At 41.3% G+C, this 24728-nt stretch overlaps 1 protein-coding gene across 1 annotated transcript; it reads left to right on the top strand.

The window, feature by feature from the left end:
• Positions 1-234: 234 nt before the first annotated feature.
• On the top strand, positions 235-24728 carry LOC124056777 (ataxin-7). The gene is made up of 13 exons (XM_046384573.1): positions 235-439; positions 2288-2387; positions 4925-5137; positions 5332-5400; positions 10677-10781; positions 15909-16197; positions 17343-17680; positions 17952-18034; positions 18848-19140; positions 19330-19519; positions 19696-19817; positions 19952-21104; positions 21558-24728. The coding sequence occupies exons 3-13, from the start codon at positions 4933-4935 to the stop codon at positions 21573-21575; spliced, it is 2865 nt and encodes a 954-aa protein (XP_046240529.1). The 5' UTR covers positions 235-439; positions 2288-2387; positions 4925-4932; the 3' UTR covers positions 21576-24728.

Below are 24728 nucleotides of genomic sequence, written 5' to 3'. Positions count from 1 at the left end.
CATTTTTGTCCATTTAGATGTACAATATACAAATGATATAGAGAACTAGAGGAATGTCAATCATACTGTATTGTCAACTGAAATGTTATAAGGCCTGATTGCGCTTTTACAATTAACAACTCAATTAAAAGATAATGTTATCTAATATGCTCGTCACAAATTTTATTAGTTTATGGCATTATATTTCATTACAGATAACAGGCTAAAAATACTCTGACACCAGTGAAGCTCCCCAGTGTGCGTGCGTCCTGGCGCAGTGACGTCTCTGTCCCAGAATGCAGTCTGGTAAACAGACATGGAAGCACCAGGTGAAGACCTCCACAGAGGCTGAGCATTGCACTCGCTCTTTCCCACCGTCTTCTGTCTCCTTCGCCCAGTGCATCCACTTGATTTACATTTGCCTGGTGTGACGTTTGCTTCTTAAGCATCCAGAGACTCGGTAAGAGTGAAGTTGTTGTCGATCCGTGACGACTGCTAATGACTTCTGCTGTGCTGTCAGGCTTCTGCCAGCTTCCTCGCTAAAGCTAGTCATGGCTGGTTACAGGCTTCAGTTAGCAGGCTAATGTAGCCACCACTGCACTCTAGTAACGGTTGTACCAGTCACAGACCCACACTGGATGGAGCCTGTTTTCTTAACATAACTCCCGATAGATAGTATATCTTTTTTCACATGTTGTATTTACGATTAACGTTTACTTTTTATGTTTATTAAAAATGATGTACGTTGTTGTGGTTAGTGTGTACGTTAGTAGAGGTGGAGCAACGCTAGCAAATAAAACTGCTGGCTCTTGAATGTCTTTGCTAGCTGTAAATGTTAGCTAGCTAACTGAGTTGTTCTGACAAGTCTTGTACCTGCTCAGCAATGACAGGTGCTACGTTTCTAAAGAAATCACATTATATCTTTTGCCAGTTGTGGCCATTAATGTACAGCCTTCATAGAGCCCAAACCACGGTTTACTTAAGCCTGAGCTTCAAGCACTCCCATGTTTATACATAAAATAGCAGAAAGACAATGTTACACTACTTAACGTTGCAATACACTCACTCACATGTCAAATTCGTAGTTATTGTGTGTAGAAATACATAAGGGCTGGGTGACAGTTCAATGTGACCTTTTGTTGACTTTCAGTAAAGACCCAAAAATAATATACTCATATCAAGATGTGGTTGTACAAATTACAAATGGACGAATTCGTTTCAAGCGGTTTCTTAAGGAATTCTGAGTAGTCTACTGTTCATAATATCGTGACAGTGATTTCAGTCACTTCAACCACCGATTATAATTAAATAAAATTAAAACTATGTAACATCATCCGTTTGACTGAAAAAAGCCCTGTTTATGTGTGATTGATTTTTGATATAGGCTGTTGATTATAAAATTGTCAAACGTTGATGTCATTATTTTTTCTCATGTGGGCAGTGCTGTTTGTAATTATTTGAATACTGACATTTTTGTCAACAACAAACAATGGCAAATGAAACAGTGGCTATTAGTTCTGAGCTTTGACTCCGAAGGTGGTTGATAATCTTCATATCAGCATTGTGTGAAAGATTAGGAGACTGTAGACATTTTTATGCATAGCTACACGATTTGAAGACACTACTGTACGTTTTATAGTAGAATGTAGTATTATTAATGGTGTTAGTTATGTCTATCTTAAACTCCCTTTCATGATATTAGACTGCTGGTCTACACTATTAGTGGAAGTATAAGAAATATCAGACATTTTTCCCAAGTTGTAATACTTTTTTTTTTCACAATACTTTTAAAGGTTTTATTATGCATTTGCAGGTTTTGTAATATACCATTATTATATGTATGATGATAATTCTTAACTTAATGCAGCTAAGTTTAATGTTTTAATTTATTCCTGGGTTTTAATAGGCTTTATTTGACAAATGCCTTCTCAAGTATTGGTCAAATTTAGGCACATCTAAAACAGGTTTTTGTAATTCTCATACACATGATGATCATGATACATATACGTATTTACAATGCGTGTATCAGTTAGGACAACAAAAACAATAATGAAAGGGTATGATCTCAGTCTTGAACATGTGTCTTTGGGAGTGGAGAGGCTGTTAGGGATGGTGCTTAATGGATTGAGTGAGCGCACAGAGGTGAAGAGCTCCATAACAAGGCCCAGAGAGGACTTTTCAGATATAGTCGTACAATTCCATACTCACTGATGAATTCTGTTCAGAAATAGAAGAACAAAGAAGGTGATACTGACTTGTCTTTTCTCAATACATGTCTGTATGTGTGTGGGCTTGTTTGTGTCTCCAGACTTCCCCTCCAGTGTGTGTGACAGTCAGCGATCACCCAAACTGATGAGGATCGGCTGATTGAGTTAAAAAAAAAGTTCCTTTTTTCTTGTTTTACCAAGGTAAGATCTCATAGCTCATTACTTGACACTGTATTGACAGTCATAGTTTCCTATAGTCGTACAATAATCAGAAGTAGTTGTATAGTGCTTGACTTACACATTGGAGTTCAGTATAGAAATTTTATACTAATTGTCTTTGATTGAACACACACCCTTGACCTTCCCAAAGAAACTCTTTTATTGGTTCATAGGTTTATCGTGATGTTTTCATTTAACTTAAACGTTGATATTTTTTTCTTCTAGTCATTTTGAACATGTATACAAGCTGGGTTAAAAAAAAGTTGGTGCGATGTGTGTAAAACAGAGTGATAATGCCATGTATACAACTTGTGTTTGACTTTACTGGCGGTGTCAGATTCACACTTGAGTGATATGAAAAGCAGTATTTGCAGAAAACTAATGAACTGTTTATTTCTAAAAATAAGCATTGATAATAAGTATTTAGCTGGTTACATTACATGTTTATTTATTTTTTCAGAAGACCATAACAAAGCACTGAAAGTCAAAATCTATGACTGTACACATGTTCTCATCCTAAAACTATAGCAACAGCATCTAGCATTATTCTTGCTATGTCTACACAGCTAGTTACTGTATTTATCCATGCGTGATATTAAAATAGTGAAGTATCTTTGACCACCCTGGGAACCTGAATGTGATGAACTGTATTCTGCTCAGGTTCAACTCAGGGTAGCAGTTCTAAACTTGTTGGCCTCTCTAACTGACCCAAATTCAAACTTCAGGCTGTCCCTTCAGAAACCTACAGTGATGTCAAATATATCACATCTTTTGGACACACAATTTGATACCATGGATCAGTCTGTAAGATGTATGCATGTGGAAGAAACAGGGACTAAGGGAAATAAAACAAAACTTTTTTTTGTGAGATGCTGGCAGCATCTTCTGGACAAGCTTCTTAATTTGTATTTCTAAATTTAGTGTTGGTCTAAAGACAAAGCCAAGTTTCTCAATTGTACACTTTAAACTAACAACAGAGCACCAAGGTCATTTTTGCTCAAGGCTCTTCAGGATACAGGAATATACATGCAACTTTTCTGACATTTATTGGGAGGATTTTTTTTTCTTGGGGGGGGTATCCTCTATTAGATATCAAAAAACCCCACCAAATAGGGCTGCATAAACTGTCTTTGTATCTTGTGTCTTCTATATATATATATATATATATATATATATATATATATATATATATATAGATATATATATATATCTATATATATGCACAAGCACAAACAATCAGTCACCACTTTATTCACATAAAATAAGAAGGACAGCACCAGAAATGTTTATCCTATTTGTAAGTCAGTCAGTGTATTACTGTTTATAAGAACCAGCAGCTTTTTTGGCTAAATTTTCACATATTTGTCACAAACATTTCATTTTGAAAGTGAAAGTAAAGACAACCTGACTGTGGGTCTGTACACATCAGAAAGGTTCAGGAGTCACTGAGGAATCTGTTCAAATCAATCGTGAATCTCAATGAATGTGACATTATTCTTTCACAGACACTTTATTAAAGGCCGTATAAAGCGAGTATGTCTCTATAGCAAAATAAGAGCCAACATCTGTCTTGTGTGTGAAGACTCACTTTAAAGTTAATGTCTACAGGAAAAGCACAGCAGACATCTTAGTATCACAATGTGATATGTGGTAACACAAGTCTACATATTGATCAGAAGCCGTTATGTTACATTAGTCTAACAGTATCTTGATCAATGTTATACCATAGTGAACATATCCTGTGACTCAAGACATGACAGGCAAATTTGTTTTGTCTTCCTACTGTTGCAAAATGACCCAAAAATGTATGGCTTACCTTCTCATGACTGTTATGCTTTAGATTTGAAATGCTTCCTTTCTAGAATGGAATGTATTTACTGATGTTCAGGATTTGCATGAACATGATGCTTAGTAAGCTTACACTGTATATGCTGAGAAAATCAAGAACTTATTTATTGACCAACGCACAAGCAGAGTTATTTTATTTATATTTATATAGCCCAATATCACTGATTTGCCTCGTCCTATTGGAGATTGATAGGTTGTTGAAATTGAGACAGTTAAGCTTTACAGTTTGACTGTAAATATTTCATATTACAAGGAGCTATGGAGCACTTTGCAAGAAACACTGACATACGTAAGCCAAGTTCATATCTGTACAGTGTGTACTGTAGGGCTATATTCTGTAATAATTTAGCATAGACCTAATATACCTTACTCATATGATGTATGATGTTATTATAAATTACATATTATTAACACACGCGCGTAACTTATGTGTGTGGGTGTCGTATTTAATAAGCAAGGTTTAACATTAACCCCGAGGTAGTTAACGTTGTATAAGCTTTGTACTTGTTGCTTGTCAAGTGGCCACACACAGAGGGTTTTTTTCCCCCTCCCTTTTTTTTGTGTGAGGGGCGGGTGCGGTGAAACAACACGCGTTTGCGCGTGTCAATCAGCGAAAAAGTCCTCCTATCCCGAGCGCGACCAACGCTGACTCTTGTGTTGTTACATTGTAGCGGAAAGAATGTCGGAAAGGGCCGATGATGACGTCAGGGGAGAGCAGCGCCGAGCGGCCAGGCAGCAGCTGAAGCAGCAGCAGATCCAGCGGGGAGAAGGCTCCACAGCAATGGCGACTGTTGCGGAGCGGAGATCATTGCCTAGTCCAGAAATAATGCTGGGACAGCCTTGGAGCAGCTGGGTCGACGCCGCTAAACTCCACGGCAACGACGGTGAGTTCCCCAGCGTCCCGAATGTGCGCGACGAAGCGAGGTGGAGCGCGACAGTTGCCAGTCCTGTCCTTTTTTTGGCCGATTGCATGCAGTTTTTGGTGGAATATGAAGAAACGCTACTGGTAGCAACAGCACGGGCAGGCAAGCAAGTGCAACTATTTATTTGTCTGTGTGTCGGATCGCCTCATTTTCAGGTGCTGAATCGGAGGAAAGTTTCAAAGACTTCGGGAAAAATCGAGAAGCCATGCGTTTGTGCAGAGAAGGTGAGTGTGTTTTTTTTCTCTCTAGGGCCAAAGGTGTATTTTGGTTGTGGAGATTTTGCCCACATACACACACAGATGGGTTCAAACACTTTGCATGCGTCGTTCGGCCAAAATGTAAACCTTACTGTAAATCATGGGCATTGTGAATTTACAGTAAGGTTACTGGACAACCGGATATAGTAAGTGAAGCATGTGTCTCTTAATTCGTGTGATAGTTGACATTTACATCTGTCCCTAAAATAACTTACCGGTAAATAACTTAACTCAAGACTCACTTTGGTATGTGCCCAAACACAGTACTTACAATGTCATGTTATGTTTGGGGATTCATTCAGTAGACTTCAGACATCCACATTTCTGCCATTTTACGTATGCAATAGTCCACAGTATTTCATGTCTTCCTTCATCTGAAGCCAACAGCAAGGTTTGTTTCCTTTAAGAATTTTAAGGTAGCAAAATTGTGTAATTTAATTAGTACAAACTTGTGTGGTTTCTCAAAAGGAGAACCACCGATGAAAGTGTTACTGTTAAAACAGCAGTTGGGACTTTTTTCCTTCTTAGTCATAGAGCTCTTAAAATGATCTGAAATTAGGACATGGTTTGCTTTTATTTCACACGCTGCTTCAACACAAATTATGACCAATAGTAATGTTTTTTTCACCACAAATTTGATTATCAAAATGCTAAATGTAGGATACCTTTTTAATGTTTTGCCCGCTTACCAGCATAGAATAAATTTCAGATTCACACAGACCCGATGGATTTAAGTCTGAAGGTCTGCCATCACCGAAAAAAAAAAACAAAAAGAAAAGAAAATAACTAGACTACCCCGATAATGATAATGAAAATGATAGGATGATTATATTCCTTCTATTTTTTCCTCAGTAAAGCTGAAACATGCGTCCTGTCATGGCAGAATGAAGACAAATATCAAATGACATATGTGATGAAACCCACAATCTCAGAGGCACACATCATCTGGCTTCTGAGCCACAGCGTGATGTTTCAGAGCAGTTTGTACTTCAATTTTATTTTTGGAAACACCTCGATTAGTGTTAGCTGTTCTGTTCTGCTGGCAGGCCTGGATTTAGAATGAGCCTCAACACAAAGGTAAATTGTTGTAACAAGAAAATGGCATCTCGCTTAATTATGACTGAACAATCGTGCACTAATTTCCAGCCTCACCAGCCTCTAAGAGCGACATCAGAACGAGAAAGATGACAGGGTGTGTTGACAACTAACCTGTTTATTTAACTCGGAGTTAAATGAATGATGAATAAACTTTCAGTGACAGTCATACAGTGATTATAGTTTGAGGCCATGCTTGTTTAATGAAAGGTTTCATGCTTCACTAATATCCGGCACTGTCTTAAGCAGTCAGTTGGGCAACCCCCTTAAAAGCGTACATTCACAGAGATATTTATTGTGCAGTTTATGCAAGTCCGCAGCACACGCTACAACTACTTTCCTTAAATCTCTTGCTGAAGGACACATGAGCATGGTGTGGCAAATGTGACCTTGCTGTTATAGGACGGTCATCACACCTACTGGGACATTAAGATTAAGATATGTCACTGCGTTTGAGCTCTCATTTCAGAGCTAAGTGTACACAGAAAATAAACATATTCTTTGTTGTTTTCTGTTCTGAAATTCTATTTGTGGGTATAATTTGGCAGACAAAAATGGAACTAATTAAGCAGAAACTAGTAGGATCATCTTCAGATATTCAGTCAACACCATCGTTAATTCTACAGCCAACCACAAAGAGATCACTGTGGTGTGAATAACTGGCATAGAATTTGACAGTTTTCTGACTTGGGTGACTCTGCATGTAGAACACCTTTGGACAATGATTTGTCCACACGTGTTGGACTGTTTGTTTCTGGGTCTCATGCTGGTGTGTCATAGTGTATTTTCAGAACAGGGTATCTGTGTGAAGATATATCTGTATGAAAAGTGATCATCGGGAATGATGTTTCACTTTTGGGTGCGTCATTTTGCCCACACTTGATGTCATCAGTGTGTTCCCTTTTCTCTTTTCTTTCCCTCTCCATGTGTTGCCGTAACGTGAACGGTTAATTGCAGGCTACATGACAGGCTACATAGTCAACAATGTGGCCTGTGTGCATACCCTAAGACCACTGCTGGATGTCATAAGCACATGTTATCGAATGTCCCAGTGACAAGAAAAATAAAACCTTCATGTTACAAAATCTTTTAAATGGCGCAGGATACGTTATGCCAAATACACTGGGGTGGTGGCTCATCTAAAGAGATGTTGTCTGCTAAAGAAAAGCATTTTCAGAAACAGGCAGGGAGAGAAAATAATCATTTACAATTCAAGTCTGAGGTCATTTGACATGACACTGGTTTGAAACATGTCTCTATCATGTAGCTCCGTCTGTCAGTGACTGTCGTTTGTGTCATGGGGCTGATCAACACATGCTGCTCATGGCAGAAGTGTGTGTTCATACTAGAATGTTACTCTGTGTGTGTGTATGTGTGTGTGTGTCTAGTAGGGGTATTACAAGTGGATGACTACACTTTTCTGCCATGACTCACCACCAGATTCCTGGTGTAACCGCCATTCTAACACACACAGATGATTAACACATTGTAAAAATGTATGGCAGTTAATTATGAATTCACTCATCTGTCTCGGTTTTTATGCATTTTACGGTGGCACTGTCATAGTCAGGGAAGCTGGTAAATGTAGTGCCAGTGTCGGCCACAGGTCAGATTTGGCCCGCATGTGTGCTGCTCAGAGGCAGCCAGAGCTGCTACTACTCCACCTAGATCATTTATCACTGCCATGGATGAGGATGCTGAAATTAACTGGACTCTCATTCTCTTCCTCTGTCTTGTGCTCACAGGCTCTCTTTCTCCTCAGGTCCTCTGCTGACTCTCTTTTTGTCTTGCTAGGCTTTGGCCCGCTTCTCCGCTCTGTTTCTCGCTGTGTTTTTTCTCTGTCTCGCTCCTTTCTTGGCTTTGCTTGGTTGTTCTCTCTTCTTTCTCCTCCGCCACTACTTCCTTTCTCTCTCCCTCCTTTTCATCTCTTACTTGCACAAGAAGAAAATGGAGATTGAGAACAGGGCAGTTTTTAGCAGTACGGTTCAGTTGTCGCCAGTGTGTTGAATGCAGAGCGGCGAGGCGACCTAGCCGAGCTGCTTTCATAGTTGAGCAACCCGTTTGGAGAACGCTCCAAGTGAGCTGCAGCAGCAGTTTGGGAATGAGTCCCGTTTGACCTTGCTATTGATCCATCGAGGAAATGTGGTTGGCCCGTTCCAATAAAGGATCTGACGGAAGGTAGAGTTTTAACGGAGAATACATGGGAAGTGATTGATTTAGCAAATATTTGCTCTCTCTCATTATAACTTCAATTTGCTGGTGTAGCAGGAGACTGGCTCATAGAGAGAACTGGATGAAAACAGACATGTAGAACCAAAAGGTTACCCAGAACTTCCAGGCTGTTTTCCAACTACTGCTCTAATGGCTTCTGCGAGTGGCTGCTAGTGAGTTCTACCCTCCACATCACATTTCTGCACTTGTCCTGTTTGCAGAGTCGTCAGACCCTTACTTGTGCATAACTCAAGTTCTATATCATTCACGTACCTTTGTCCATTAAGTGAAGACATTTGCTTTTTCTCTATGGCAGACCCCAGTTTCTGTGACATACCTGGGTGGTATTGTGCCGCTGTTGTTTTGTTCAGTGGTTAAAAAAAAGGCAGCGTAAAGAAGAGTTTTCGATGCAGGGGTATTGCATGATCTCTGTGTAAAAATGGCTCAAGTCTTTTCTCTCCACTGCTGTTGAAGGAGACACTTAAGCAGAGTGGCTTCAGACAATTAACATGCATTAAGTGGCATCAGGCTTGTCAATTCATCCACACAAGACTGCCACTGTCCTCCCTGAGAGGGAACCTGCCAGGTAGGCCCTTTTTAAATGGTCTTGCTTAATGGCCCTCATCCCTCCCAGACTCGGTCAGTGATGTTTGGAGAACCCTTCACGGCCCTGGCAGAGTACACATCGTAGAGAGCCTCCACTTCTCTCCACTTGTATGCTCTTGTATCCCGTCTTCTCCTCGTCTCATCGTAACGCCCCAGGCAATCTCTTAATTAGCCTCTTTAATTAGGTGGTTTCTGGTTTTCTGCGCCAGGGTAAATTTTGATCACATTCTGGTGAGGAGCCCCACTTCCCTCTGATTCGCCTCAGAGTGGTTGTGAAGCGTGAGGCTTGGTGCATACTGTTGGCTGGCTAGAGATGTTGGAGCTGCAGACGTGCCATTCGTGTGCCTTGGCATCTGTGCTGCTTGTGCTTTTTATGATAGTGCCATTTCTTCCAGTTTCTTTCATTTAATTGAATCCTAGAGACAGGCACCACACTGCTATAAGTTTGCCACATTACACAATGTCTTCTTGTGCGAAGCATGAGCTGGCTGCAGGGGAGCAGGTTTCAGATGAGTTCTGACTCATGACAACGTGACCAGCATTACTGGATCAGATTATTTTAATGGTTCTTAAGCATTTCTATCTGTGAAGTGTTTTGTAGGGTTGCTAATGATTATTTAAATCAGTACTTGTTTTTTTATCTTATTTTTTTTACGTTTATCAGTTCATCATTTGGTCTGTCAAACATCAGAACTTGAAAAATTTCTACCACAATCTTTTAAGGTGGTGACTTTAAATTGCTGATTTTGTCTGATCTGCAGTCCACAAACCTAGAAGTGGCATATCTTCACAATTGAGAAGCTTCAACTACAAAGGTTTGACTCCCAACGGTTAAACAATTATGAGAAGTTGCAGGTTATTTTTCCTTTGATTAACTTATGTCGTGGCTCTGTTTGAATGTTTTATTTTTTTAAAACAGTCTATTCAATCCTGTCCATTCACTTATGACTATCAGTATAGAAAGCATGAAAGAGATACGAGAAGTTACCCAGAACGAGATCAACACTGGAAACATGAGGGGAAAACCACATTTAACATTATTCATTAATGAGACGTCCTACTTCACAAATCATCCACATGCTCACATCTTGCTGTCTCTGTGCTGTCTCTGTGCTGTATTTGTGTACATCTTGGAGAGACGTTAATTCCTTCACAGTAGGTAACCTTTGGATTGCTGGCTCGGCCCTATTTGTGCTTCTTATCACTACAATGGATGTTTCGGTGTAGATTCAGATTGTGCTGCCAACTCGAGCACCAGGTGAACTTAGGTCTATTTTATGTGCCTCTCCTTGACTTGTGCCCTGTGTGTTTGATTCTTTTCATTTGTACAGACATGCCAATATTTGGCCAGTGTCCCGCACAGGACGACTTCTACCTGGTGATGTGCAGCCACTGCAGTCAGGTAGTCAAACCCCAAGCCTTCCAAGCGCACTACGGTAAGTGTCTCACACACACACACACACGCGAGCGAATAAGCATGCATGTATTCAGTGTCATCTTTCATGAAAACACCTGGCAGAGTTAGTGTGAAGAGCTTCTGGATGTTATGCATAACGGCATACAAGAAGGGAGAGACAGTAGGTTAGTGTAGACGGTAGTAAAAAAGTAGTTATCACCTGCAGGGGACCACATGTGTTGTCCTCCTCCCACCCGGTGTATTCCTTTACCACTTTTTTCCTTCTCCACGCAGTATCCTGAGAAGCAATGCTGCAAACTTTGATTTATTCATTTATTTATTTAATTAACTCACTGTCTCACTTGTGTGTGTGTGTGTGTGTGTGTATGTATGTATGTGTGTTTACAGTGGCTCTGTTAATATTTAATGTGGCTCTCTGGGTCTTTGCAGTAATGTAGTTTTTTAACATGCACATATCAGATTGCTGGTTCTGTTAATATTTGGAGATATGTGTTTGTGCGCTTCCACTGCTCAGTGGTTCAGCTGAATCTCTGACTAGAACACTTAAGTACGGTAAATGGATGCATTATAGATCGGCGAATATAGTGGCTGCATCACTGTGGGTCTTGTTAAACTTGACGGTGTTCACAAACGGCAAAATAAACTGTCTGCTCACTCTAAACTAATTTCCTTGAAATGGGACACCTACCATATCTTGGCATGTGGGGCTTTTTGTTTAAAATAAGAATTGATATTAGTCCTTGAAACTCAAGTCAATTTAAGGGGATAGGAATTAAAGTCACTTCATGTGGCCTCAGTGGAAATCTGATGGCTTTCACTCTCATTAGTATCACTTTGTGTTTCATCGTACGCTCTCAGCATCTAAAATTCCTGATAGCCTACTCTTCTTATAATTTGAGATTTTTCTTTTGTCTTAAGTGCTTGTTGAGTTGTAGTCACTGAATCCTTTTTCAGTGGGGTGCATTGCCCATGAAGTGTGACAGCAGTTACAGTTGTCAAGGTCAGCCACAAGGGGGAGGTATAACAGCACATGGCTCCTAGAGGAACGGCCCTCGATAGGGACTCTTCCCACACTTTTAAACAATATAGACTGATACAAGCCTGTCCAGACCAGACTATTGCTTACGAACTACAGCATCCATTGGAGTTGTCATATTTGCATGGAGATTTTGAGAGGGATATAGACAAACACAGGAGGGAATTATGCAGCGTATGAAGTAAAACAGTACTGACAACATGCCAGCAGGTGGCTGAATCTTTAACACGATGGTACTGTGAATGCAGACACTGCAAAGTCTAATAAATGGAGTACAAGTATCCTGAATAATCAGTGGTTTCAAGCTTTTTAATAGACATTTGTTTCTTTAGCTGTCTGTAGTATAACACTTGATGTTTATTCAGGATGCACCAGTCAGACTTTTTCTGTCCCAGTGCCAGTTTTTGTAACTTAGCCAGAGGTATCTGCCAATGTCTACCAATATCAAGCCCAACCGATATTTTATATAACAAAAATAAAGCAAAATTATGGTCCAGAGACACTGATGTTGGCACTAAAAAGTAAGCGTGGGTACCAAAACCTGGTATTAAATGAAATCTGGGGCTAAATTGTTGAAGAATATAGTATGAGTTAGCTCTGATGTTATCAGTTCTGCTCTTGGCACTAGACAAATAAAGAAAATAGACTTCCCATTTATCATTAAGTTAGCTTGCACATTTTATTTCACCAACTCCATTTTTGTTAAGGACATTTGTCTGTGATGCATTTCGTTACTTATACTCCAGATGAGAGATCTCTCTCTCTCTCGCACAGTGTGCAACACACAGACGCAGACTCTGCTCTAAGTTACAGTAAAGTAAGCATTAGCCAGGTGAGTGTTATGATTCTGTTCTTAAATTCAATCTGAAATGGTCAAAGCATCATCTGAACTGTCGTTGAGAAATTCAGTTTCTGTTTCAGATCACTCAGAACAGGGGAGGATTTAGTGATTTGTGAGCAGCTGGCAAACTACCACACAGTAAAAATACTGTCAAAGAAAAAGTCCTGCATTTAGTTTTATTTCTTTTATTATTTTATTATCAGCACAATGTACTTTCATTTACTTCACATCTGTTTAAGATAGAGCTTTTAATTCTTATAATGCTGGATAACCTGATGAATACTGGTGCGTCATATTATATGTGTTATATTTTTAGTATGAATCGGTGACACTGTGTCCAGACTGCTCTGATGTGAGATCAAATGGTTGGATTGAATTTATGAACTCATCTGTTTTAACGAATTTGTTAAATTTGTAGCTACAATGAACCAACCCCCTCCTCCCTCAACTATGAGTGGTCCAAGCCCAAGGCTTATTTTACAGGCAATACATATAACAAAATAAAGCAATGTTAATTCTGTTAATTTGTTTTTTTTTTTTAATCTGAAAAATACACTGTCTTAATGTATATAAATGACAGTGGAAACACAAATATTAACACTGACGGTGAAATTATGTTGTGGATTGGTCACATTTGCCGATGCCTCGTCTGCTTGATAAAGTCACCATCGCCATCAATTCTCCATTGATCCGACTGATGAAAGTTTGAATGAATAAACAAATTGTATGCTACATATTTCTTGTATCACTGACTAATTCATACCATTTGCTTAACGAGCAAGGGGGCACCCCCTTCCATTGAAGTAGAACTTGGCAAGCACCAGAATAGGACTGCAGCTAGTGATTCATTTTATTATCAGCTAATCTGACGATAATCTTTTCTTTGCATCAATAAATCTTTTAGTCATGTCAGTGTCAGAAAATACAGAAATTGCTGATCATAGTTTCCCAGAACTGAATATATGTCTTCAGATATGTTCTTTTGTCTGACCAACAGTTCAAAATCTATAGATTTTTCATTTACAGTGATACAAAATAGTGAAAATCTTTTTGACAATAAATTACTTAAATGTGTGATAGATTATAACCGTAGCTGACTGACTAATCGTCTCAGCTCCACACTGGAACAGTACAAATCGATGTGAAATTCTGTGGCTGTGCAGCTGTACGTGGTCATGCAGAATAGGTGTGCTCTTGCTGTTATCTTTGTCCTGACTCCCTCCCTCTGATATCATTATAGGAAGACCCCACAAGGCATTAACACAGGGTTAAGATACTGATCTCAGCACCATCGAGATGCTCTCGATATGATTTTAGCATGCTTCTTTGAGCCCATCTGTCTCACGTTAGGTGTTTGTGCTTCTCGGCTGAGTCTGATCCCAGCAGGGGTGACACTCATTGCAAAACAGGAAGCTGCAAGCTCGGTTGCCGTTTTATACATTCATTTATGAACTCGTTGAACAAAGATTTTCATGCACTGCCTGGCTGAGTAAACACACATTTTAGGATCATGCGCCTTGAGCTTAGATAGCAGAGAAACTAAGCCTGGTGAATTAATTATTGTTAATAGAAGAGCAAGGTTATAGTTGTTACACAAATAGTGCACAGAAGATGGAGCTTGTGGAGATGGCGGTAAGGCCATCACACTTTGGTGTTATTGTCTCCCACATCCAGGGATTCCCCTTAGCACTGAGCCAACAGTTTGACAGTGCGAAATAGGATATTAAGGCTCCTCCTATTCCTTGTGTCTGTTGCTGCCCCCACACATTTTTTTCAGCTCCTGTTCTACTCCTTTTCCACTTGTGTTGGCTCTCCTCTGTCAGTGTTAGTGTCACACTAATATTTCCTGGTGTGAGTGTTGTGTGGAGGGTGTGCTATTGACTGCCTGGGATAGGACAAGACAGCAGGGGAAGGAGGCGGGTGGGGAGGAAGGCTGGTAATAAGAGGGAGGAAAGATCTGGCGTGTGTCGTGAATGGGTGTGTGGAGAGACACCCTCAAAAGCACTTAAAAGGGAAGGAAGGGAGGGAAGCCATGACATTAAAAGATGTGTGTTTTTATTGTGTGTGTGATGCAGGGGCAGAGAGAGTGGCAGCCCTGTGCTTGCATTCGTGTCAGTATTTCCTCTATCGTTTCTGCAGCAAGAAGGTTGTTTGCTGATCACCTGCTGAGACTGAGCTTTGGCCCGCAGCCCACTTCCCAGCTTTGTCATAGAGTTAGCTCAAGGTGGCTAGCTGCTGACAGATACGAAAACCCGTCAGTGCTCCTGTTCCTGAAATCACATCCTGGCTTCGTTTTTGCTGCTGATTTTTTTTCCCCCCTCCTTGTTCTTGCACCAAAGAGTTGACAGAAAGAGGGTCAAGTTAACCTTCAGTCTTCTCAGTTCCTTAGCAGACATCTCTCTCTTTCTTCCCCCCTCTCCCTGTGTCTCTCTCTGTCTACTTATGGTCAGAGTCTGCATGACCCTTGAGGTCCAGTGTATTTGTAATATTTGCTGTCTGCCAGACATCCACAATGTTGTTGCAGTAAATGCTTAATTAAAAAATAGTTCCTTCATGTTTTTATGAGAATTTCTGCTGTGGCAACTGCTTAATTCTAGACAACCTGAAAAGTTTGTGTTGTGATGAAATAGATCTGGGCCGTTGAACAGTGGTGGAAATGTCAATGAAATTATTTTGAATATACTGTTTCGTTGTAGTATGCCATTACTAAAAATATCAAAGGATAAGAGCTTCTTTTGAAAGCTCTCTGCTTATTGCGGCAGCACATACAAGAGGCCAGCGTTTGATGATGTTTGGAAGCCATGTGTCCTTTAGTTTTCCTCAAATGAAAAGATATTTATCTTTTTGGATGCAAGTGCTTAGTGATGAACATTTTTTGCTTCTATTTTTGTCTTTCCATCCACAACTCTGTATCACCCTAACCTTTTCTGCTGTCATTCTGTCTTTTATTAGTTAGCTCAGTAGCTGTTCTAAGAAGCTCAGTCAGGAAACAAAGCTTTTGACCCGTTGGCCGTTTCTATTTCAGACTAAGTTGGCGTGAATCACAGATGCTCTGTATTTGTTGTCGAGGTAACCTGCTCACTACTGTCAGAGGAAGATTTCTATGTTCCCGTGTGACTTGCATTTGCTCCTGACTCACAGCCCAATTATTGCCACGTTTAGCCTATTCTGTTATAGTGTTTGATCAAAGCTTTATGCTGCTTAATTCTGCCCATCTAATTGAGTTAACTCATGTTTTAATGCCAGCCTGGTTTATACTGTCACTCCAGAGAGAAGACACAGTTCGGCCATCAAGCCGGCCTCCACCTCGCCCTTCCCAGTGTCTGGCAGGAACCGGAGCAGCGGCAGTGGACTGGGGCCTGGACTGAGCGCGGGGTCTGTAGCTGGAGTGACGAGCGGAGGCATCCTCGGCCGTCCTTCCAATGCTGGGTCCAGCTTATCCTCCTCTTCAACATCCTCCTCCAATCCCAAACTCCTCAAACCAGCCAAAGAGAAGCAGCCCGGCATTCAGCGAAGACCCCCGTTTTCTTCCTTCAGGATGGTCCAGCCGGAAAAGAAGTAAGTTTCACTGTGCAACATTTGCAGCGTTGCGTGTTCCTAGAATCATTTCCTATCAAAATGTGATTTAAAAGAGTGAAATGTAACAAGTGAAATCTTAAACCAATGACAACTGATTTCACTTTCTGTAATGACAGCTGTTGTCTATAAATTTACTCAGCTGTAGTTCATTCATAATATTTTTAATATGAATATTAATAATTCATTTTTGGGTCCCGATCTGAATCTGAGTAGTTCAATATTAGATCTCTGTTGAGTCCAGTCTGATACTTTAATTTACTTAAATGTTGATCCCTGTAGTTTTTATAGATATATAGATAGATAGTTTACTGCAGTAGCCGAAAACTGACGATGAGCATGCTTGATCTTTATCCATGTCCGATATTTCACTGTGTAATCAGTGGTATAGTGAACCAAATGGTATAATCATTAAAAAAATAGTGATACACTTTTGTATCAAGATATGACATTTTTTGATACTATATTGATTCCCAAATTACTGCATTAATTTTTAATGAGTAGTTTACAAGCAAACACTTGTGGCAGTGCTTCATCTTGTAGTAAAACCCCTGACTGCTAGACCAGCAGTGCTGTAATCACCCATTTGACTCTCTAAAGCAAGTCGATGTCAGCCTGCTTCACATCAGAATATGCTGAATAGTACCTTTGTCGTAATACATAATTTATGACCAGATAAACCCTAACTCTAGTGTTAAAAATAATGTCCAACTCACAGCTGTACTTTGATCTACATCTATCTTATTATTAATCATATCTCCTCTACTCAAGCTAGATTTCAATCAGTCCACTTGTGTTTTGAAATGGTCCTACTCATTAAAAAGGCTGCAGTCTAAATTAAGTTGAATGAGTTAAATAAGTTGTAATGTGGTGTCAGTTGTTATTAAAATCTATTTTTCAGCCAGGCGTTCAGGATCTGTTGGAGTAAAGTTAAACAATTTAATAGCTGTTTTTGTCTCTTTTAACGCTTGATAAATGATGGATCATGTTAGAATTGTGTTTTGTCCTCCCAGCCCCATCCATACGTGCACATCTGTCTCCTACCATGCGTTTCTCACTGGCTCTGTGTTTCTAACGCTCAGCTTCCTCCTTGCTGCCCTCTTCATCTCTGTAACCTTCTCTTCCAGCCTCACCCCGGCTGTCAAGGTGGAGAAGATGCATCTGAGGCTGGACTCGTCTGCTAAGCTGGTGCAGGCCCCATCTGCCCCCACCACCACCTCATCCTCCTCTACATCCTCCGCTAGCACCACTGTGAGCGCCAACACTACCACCATCACCTCCTCCTCATCATCATCAGCCCTCAAACCAGGCCTTAACTGTCCCTCCATACCAAAGCCTCCATTACTGGCCCCGGGTCAGATTCCCAACGGCAAGGGCCACCTCTCAGTCCTCTCAGACAAGAAGCAGGACAGCAGCAGCAGCAGCAGTGCCAGTAGCAGACGCCACCTTAACAAGAAAGTGACAGGTCAGTTGGAGGCTGGAATGGAGGGAAACTATTACAGTTGTGTGCTGTCAGTATTTTCTCTTGTCAGGTTAATTCATTTTTGATAACATTCCAAAGACATGCAGCATTTTGATACTGTCTCATACATCCAAACATATTGATCCATCTTAGGCTAATATTTTACATAACACAAATTATAGATAAGCAAATTTCCAGAGTAGGTGATTTGTTACAATGTATGTGTATGTAGGTACAGTTTTTCTTCCCCCTCATTCCTTTCCTGTGTCTTCAGAACGTGAGTTCAATCCAGATATTCACTGTGGTGTTATGGATATGACAGCTCGGAAACCATGCACAAGATCCCTAACATGCAAGGTAACTGGTCTCTCTGCTTTGTGCTTTGTATAAAACATGCAATCTGGCAATGTTCCACAGATCCCATTCAAGGACCAAATCCTTTAAGTGGAAATACTTGTTTGTAATTCTTCTCAGTTGTGTAAAGTACTATAAACTAAAGTGATACTGCAGTTAATGGGAATATTTTCCATTTTTGAAAAGACAGTGTTTGAGACAAAAAAACAACTGTCAAGCCTCCGGGTGGGTGTTTCCCTTTGCAGAGTGTCATTTGAGGATAGCATTTGTGGGGCACGTGCTGACGGGAGCACAACACAGCCTGCAAACCTTTAACAAGCCTACATAGCATTGTTTATGTAGTTGAATCCATCTGTCCAATTGCACTGTTCAGCATATGGGACGTATCAGTCTGTATTCATCTCAGAACATGGAAACTGTTGAGCTAAGTTTACTAACTTAGAAAATCAAACTGGTAAGACTGTCTTGCTAATGATAGCACGGATAGGTCGATGCTATCTGCTTTTGCAATTTTTGAAAAACAGAGCAACAGACTTCTGAACAAACCTTTTTCACAGTTCACTGCATGTGTTTAAGACACTTCGGCTCTGTAGGATGTACGGGTCTTCTAAGTTTGGACTATGAATATCTAGAAATTTAAATTTGTGGTAATGTAAATCACACAGCTAACAGACTGAGACAAAATAAACTACAGTGTCTGTGTTCAACATACTATAATGAAGGAACATATCAGTATTTCATCAGTATCGTGATCATTTCAGTCACAGTAGTCAACCTGAACATCTTACCTTTGACTTTTGACCTTTGTCCCACCAGACACATTCCTTAAGCCAGCGGAGGGCGGTGCCAGGGCGGAGGAAGCGCTTTGACGCACTGCTGGCAGAGCACAAGAACAGAACAAGGGAGCGGGAGCGGGAGAGGGAGAGAGAGAGAGAGCTCCACCAGCCCCATTCCCAGCAAAACCCCTCTCTCAGGGACCCACATCCCCCCTCCCACCTCACCGCTGCCCATGATGTCCACCAAGTCGCACATGGCAACGGCCCTACCCCAGACGCCACTAAGCCTTTGCCACTCGGCAAGCCCAAATTTCACAGCCCTGGTCTTCCACGGTACGTCCTGCTCCAGATCTGAATTTTGTCTTGTAGGTCTTGCATGCATTGACAGCAGACAAATAAGCCCTCATCACTGAGAGATGAAACAAGGACAGTTAAAATTTAACATTTGACACATATTGCGTGGCCCCTTTAAATACTTTATGATTAAGGTGAAAATTACCAACCACACTATCTGTCCATCAGACTAAACAGCAGTCACGGAGGTGGTACCCCCGGAGACCCTGCAGTAGTCCACGAGTCACCGCACCATCCCCAAACTACCCCAGATGGGATTTCCCGACCCTCCAGCGATGAGGGAGAGAATGAGGAGCGGGAGGACAACGCTGACAAACTGGACTGTCACTATTCAGGTTATCACCCTCGACCGGCAGCTGTAAGTGCGCTCTGAAGTCACCTTTAAGTTTTGTTGTTTTAGTTAAACTATGAAGGACTGTAGATTGTAATCCAATAATTGTTCACTGTGTTTAGAGTATACTGTATATATATCTATAATACACATTTGTGTATCGTTTAAAAAAATGGCAATGAGTACACCCTCTCTGTTCTCAGTACTGTACATTTGGAAGTCGACTGTTTGGAAGAGGCTTCTACTCCTTTGACCGGCGATGGGACAGAGTACGATGTGCCCTAACCACAATGATGGATAAGCATGTCAACTCTCAGATGTGGAAGTAAGTGTGTATGGTGCAAATGTTTTTTGTTTTTTTTAAATGGCCAAAGGACATAATAATCAACCTTTCTCCTTAATGGTTAGCATGACTTACTAACAGTCATAACTAATGAATGCTGTTCTTCCTTGTTGAAGGAAAGTCCCCTTGGCCTTGGAGAACTCCTCCTTCATTGCACCTACCCATAGGACAAGCACAAATTCCCACGGTAGCACTCCTTCTTCAGGCTTCCTGGGCCCCCCTGCCACCTTGCCCCAGACTCCTTACAGCCAATGCTATGAGGGCAAGTCTGTGCTCTCCTATGGGACCACTTTAAATGCCCGCAGCTCCCCACAGGGCGGGGCTGAGCACCCGGCCTACGGCATTACGCAGGCCCGACAAGTGTCTTCGACGCCGCAGATGCCTTCAGCCCACTCGTCCTCATCCTCGTCTTCTTCAGTTCCTTCCCTCGCCTCAGGCCGGGCGCTTAAGTCCCGTTCCTCCAGCAGCAGCACTACCAAGTCGTCATCGTCCTTCAGGCCCAAGGAGATCTCCTCTGGCTCCTCCACACCTGTCATCCCCAATTCCACTGTTGGGGGCAGCAGTGGCGCCAACAGCAACAGTAGCAGCACTAACTTAGGCTCGGGGAAGAAGAGGAAAAACAGCTCTATTCTGTCTTCGTCCCATGGCCCTTCTGAATCCTCTTCCTCTAATGCCAACTACTCTTCCTCCTCCTCCTCATTCAAGAAGAACTGTGCAAATGTCGGCAGCTCAGGGAGCACCTACCACCACAGCTCATTAGGTTCTTCATCCTCATCGTCATTATCCTCCTCCCACAGTGGAGTCCACAGCGTGGGGCTTAACTGTGGCCCCACTGTGCGGACCAACTCACTTAGCCTCAAGGCCGAACCTTCTGGGGGCTCATCAGGCGGTTCCTCGGGGCCACCAGCACGAGGGCCTCCCTCGGGCAGCCCTGCAGAGTCCATCAAGCGCATGAGTGTGGTGATGAACAGCAGTGACTCCACCCTTTCTCTTGGCCCCTTTGTCCACCACCAGTCCTCATCTGACCACCACACCAGCTTCAGCCACCACTCCTCAGACGGGCGCCTAGAGGGCAAGAAGCGCAAAAGCTCTCCTGCCTCCAGTGGTATTAATAGTGGAGGTGGGGCAGGAGGACTTGGAAGTGGAGGGGGGGCAGGACCAGGTAGACCCAAAGTGGCCAAGTCACCTGCCATTAACAACATCCATGGGAAGCATGGACGAAGCATTCCAGGGACACCAGGGCTACCAAACAACTCCCATTTACATCAGGTGGGGTTTGTACTGTAGCTGTCAGGATGCATTTTGATAACAGTGGAGACAAATGTCAAATGTAAATGAACAGCAGCCATCATTTGAAATGTCAGTGGGATTTTGAACCAAGTTTTCTTACTTTTGCAGTTGCAGTTGGGCATATCGTGTTTACTATAAAGCAGTGCGGCCTGATAGCAAACAAAATATATTTTTTTAGATCTTTATTTAATGGAGTTACGATTTTTCAACCAGGATAACTTGTCAAACAGTCAAGTACAAAGCGCTGAATTAACACCATTCCATCTCTTTGCACTTACCTAAAATATATTACGGTACTTTTAGTCACTGAATACAGTTAATATTGTAGCCCAGAATGTAACCCAGAAGAATGCAGACTCCTTAGTCATTATTATTTTTTTTATTCTTCTTCTTTAACTGCTCCTTTTTCCCCCTCCCCTCCCTCTTCCACAGCCAAAGGCTCGTCCCTGACAGCGGTCTCCAGCTTCTGTGTATGGAACGGGCAGGTGGACGGGGACTAGTCCAGAGCAGTCTGCATACAGCTCTGGATTGCACGAGGCCTTTGAAAATCAAACCCACATTACTCTCAGCTTCCCACAATCCTCAGGGTGGAGATGATCTGGACTGCCCAGTGAAGTCAATGTGGTCCTTACTATTTCTCCCAAAGCCATGTGTGTGTGTGTGTGTGTGTGTATGTGAGTGAGAGAGAGAGAGAGAGTGTGTGTGTGAGTAGGAGGGGGCGGTGGCACTGTATGGTGATAGCATGGAGCACCAGGGGTCTAATGAGCGAGCCAAGGACCCCCGGCGCAAGTGTTGTCCCGGTATTCTGAGAGGTCTTCCTGTCTTGTTGGAACAGTAGCAACAGCCATGGGTCTCTTGAGCTGCGGTCTAAAGCTCATTGGGTTCGGGTTAAGGGCTGCCGCATCAAACCGTCATGATGCTGAGCAACAGGGGAGACAACGAGCCGATCTCCTCCGTGTCTGTTCGAACGAGTGTGTGAATGTAAGTTGTTTTTCTCATGTCAGATTCTGCTGGACTACTGGAATTTCCAATTTAAGTACACCCCCAGCGCCTGATCTCAGAAGCCTTGGAAGGAGAGCAGGAGGAGCAGCAAAAGTACTTACAACACCTTAAACGACACACAATCTCCTTTTGGTTTCACTTTCCGCTAGTCTGACTCTCTGGTGACATGTTGAGTAACCTTGGGTTACATGCTGTAGCCTGTAGGGACGATCTGGTCCATTCTTTTATTATCCAGAATGATTATGCAAGTGTTACCTTTTTATGATTTCTTATGAGCTTTTTACACTGAACTACAAAGAGTCTTTGTAGATGTGGTGGAGACAGTTGTGCTTTCAAATGTGAAAAGGACGCCTGATGTGCCCATTCGATTGAACCTTTTGTCAGAGGAGATAGCTTGGTTTTGAGGACACCTGTTAATTTTCTGAACCTTTTCATTGTGCAGAATGATTGCCACAGTAGACCTACCCCCAACTGTGAACAGCACTAAATAACTACTTTCTCCACAGGCACTGCTTAGTTGTCCACAAAGCTAGCCAAAAGCTGCTGACAGCTTTGCCAACCTCTTGTTTTGTTTGTTTTGTTTTTTTTTTTAAACTAAAAGATGGACAGTCTTGCTCATGAAGCGGTGATGGTGCATTGCCTGTGTGGATATGAAGAAAATCTGTGCAAACCGTGTTGTTGTTGTTTCCACAACTTTACATACTTTTCACCCATACAGCTGTGTGAAACCCACAGCTGTGGGTAGATGTGAATTGTAATGTTTATTTTTCCTACATAGGGAATCAGGTATGGTACGTCTTAACTGGAGCAAACTTTATGCACGTCGCCCGTCTTCTGTGGGTTTGATTGTCCCTCCAATGTGTAACCACTACCCAAGCTCTGGGTGTTACGGTTTCAATGCCTCGCCTAACACTACGTTGGTGTGTGTTGAGAAAAGATTTGTCACAATTAAAACAGACAGCTGGTCATTATACTCCTTATATTCCTTTGTCAAAGTGGAGTCTTAAATCAGGCACTAGTTGCCAATCTCATTGGGTTGTTTGCTTATTTTGAGTAGTCTCGAGTGGGTTTTCTGGTGCGGGATTCATAGAGATGGCTTCATGGGACATACTTAAGCTTTTTTGGCAACACTTGTTGATTTATGGAACCTTCACTGATGTCAGATAGTAGGGCAGACAGTTTTGTTTTTTTTAATTTAGCTTCTTCCTTTTTTTCCTTGTAGCCTATGTATCAAACAAGTGTTCAAGTATCCCTATTTGAGAATACATATTTTGTTAACAACTTGTACATAGTGAAGTATGTATTTTTGCACAGGCATTTTTCGTACACGCTGAATTTTTTGGTACAATTTAAAAAAAAAAAAATATTTATTTAGTAAAAAAGAAAAAAAAAGAAAGAAAAACTGATGAAAAGTTAAGAGTGGTTCACTGCCAAGTCTATATAATGCAATACGCCTATATGTAGAAGCTGAAGCATCTCATGAATCATGTCCTGAAAACCTTTAAGGAACAAAGGTGAAGTGTTGCCACTGTAGCATGTCTGTCTGACATAAGATACCTTTATTCACTTTTCAAGGTCTCAATCACATGTGCTTTTATAAGACGTTTTACGTTGCCTATGAATCAACACAACAACAAAAAAAGTAGTTACTATATGACCCAATTAGCCTGTGATTTTGAACAGTCCTGCAGGCTTGAAGCTGTGCCCGTTGTCTAACTAGTTTCCACTTTGTAGACCTTAAACACATTTCATGATTGAAACACTTGCGTTCTTTTATAAAAGGCTGAAGGGACTTGAGCAATCACTGCAAGGAAAAGGAACACTTCAAACAGTCCAACTGCTTGCATTACCGTTGCCAAACAAGTAATTTGAATCACAGCTTTTGAAGAAATAGTTTGCAGCTTTTAAAAGAAATATCAAATTAAGAAAGTGCCTGAATTAGTTTCACCCTGACTGTTTGAGGACAGTATTCTTTGGGTTGTTTTACCTTACTTGAATGTTCAGGAGTTTGCTTTTAAATCTGCCTGTGAACCCTAAATGTGGTAAAACCTGAGCTTGTCAGCTTCCCATTATGTAACACTTTAGCATTGTGTATTTTTCTGTGGGAAGGGGTGGGGTTTATCAAAGTTTTCCAGACAAAGACATTGAGATTTTCTGTTAGCCTCAGCGCGTGGCTTAAGCCCCCCCTCTGGTTTACTGGGATTTGTACGTATAAACTTTCAATCAAGTGTTTTGTTTACCCTCAAACGCAACTGACATCTTGGCATCATTTCCAGTAGATGGAAACACAGCGAGGGTGCTTTTTTGTTTTTTTTTTGTATTAGCACCATAGACTTGGAATGTGAGAGAAAATACAGCTCGTGTTTGGGAGGAAAAAAATAAATCCACCATTCATACTATGTAAAAGCGTGTATAGATTTTTTTTTTTTTGTATACATTATCAAAAATCATTTTCAGCTGGACTTATGTATTGGCTGCTATGTAATTCATGAACAAACCATAGGTTAGAATTAATATTTAAAGAAAAAAAGATTGTATAGTATATTTGTTTTGTAACAAGTTTCTGTAAATAAAATAATTTATACTGCTATTTATATGAAA

This window comes from Scatophagus argus, chromosome 3, assembly GCF_020382885.2.
Source record: "Scatophagus argus isolate fScaArg1 chromosome 3, fScaArg1.pri, whole genome shotgun sequence".
In the NCBI taxonomy this organism is placed as follows: domain Eukaryota; kingdom Metazoa; phylum Chordata; class Actinopteri; family Scatophagidae; genus Scatophagus; species Scatophagus argus.
This window is presented reverse-complemented; position numbering and strand designations above follow the sequence as displayed.

Coding starts and splice junctions, on each gene's coding strand:
- LOC124056777 (XM_046384573.1), top strand. CDS start 4,933: ATGTCGGAAAGGGCCGATGATGACGTCAGGGGAGAGCAGCGCCGAGCG. Junction 10,782..15,908: donor AGCCTTCCAAGCGCACTACG/GTAAGTGTCTCA, acceptor CTGTCACTCCAG/AGAGAAGACACAGTTCGGCC. Junction 16,198..17,342: donor ATGGTCCAGCCGGAAAAGAA/GTAAGTTTCACT, acceptor CTTCTCTTCCAG/CCTCACCCCGGCTGTCAAGG.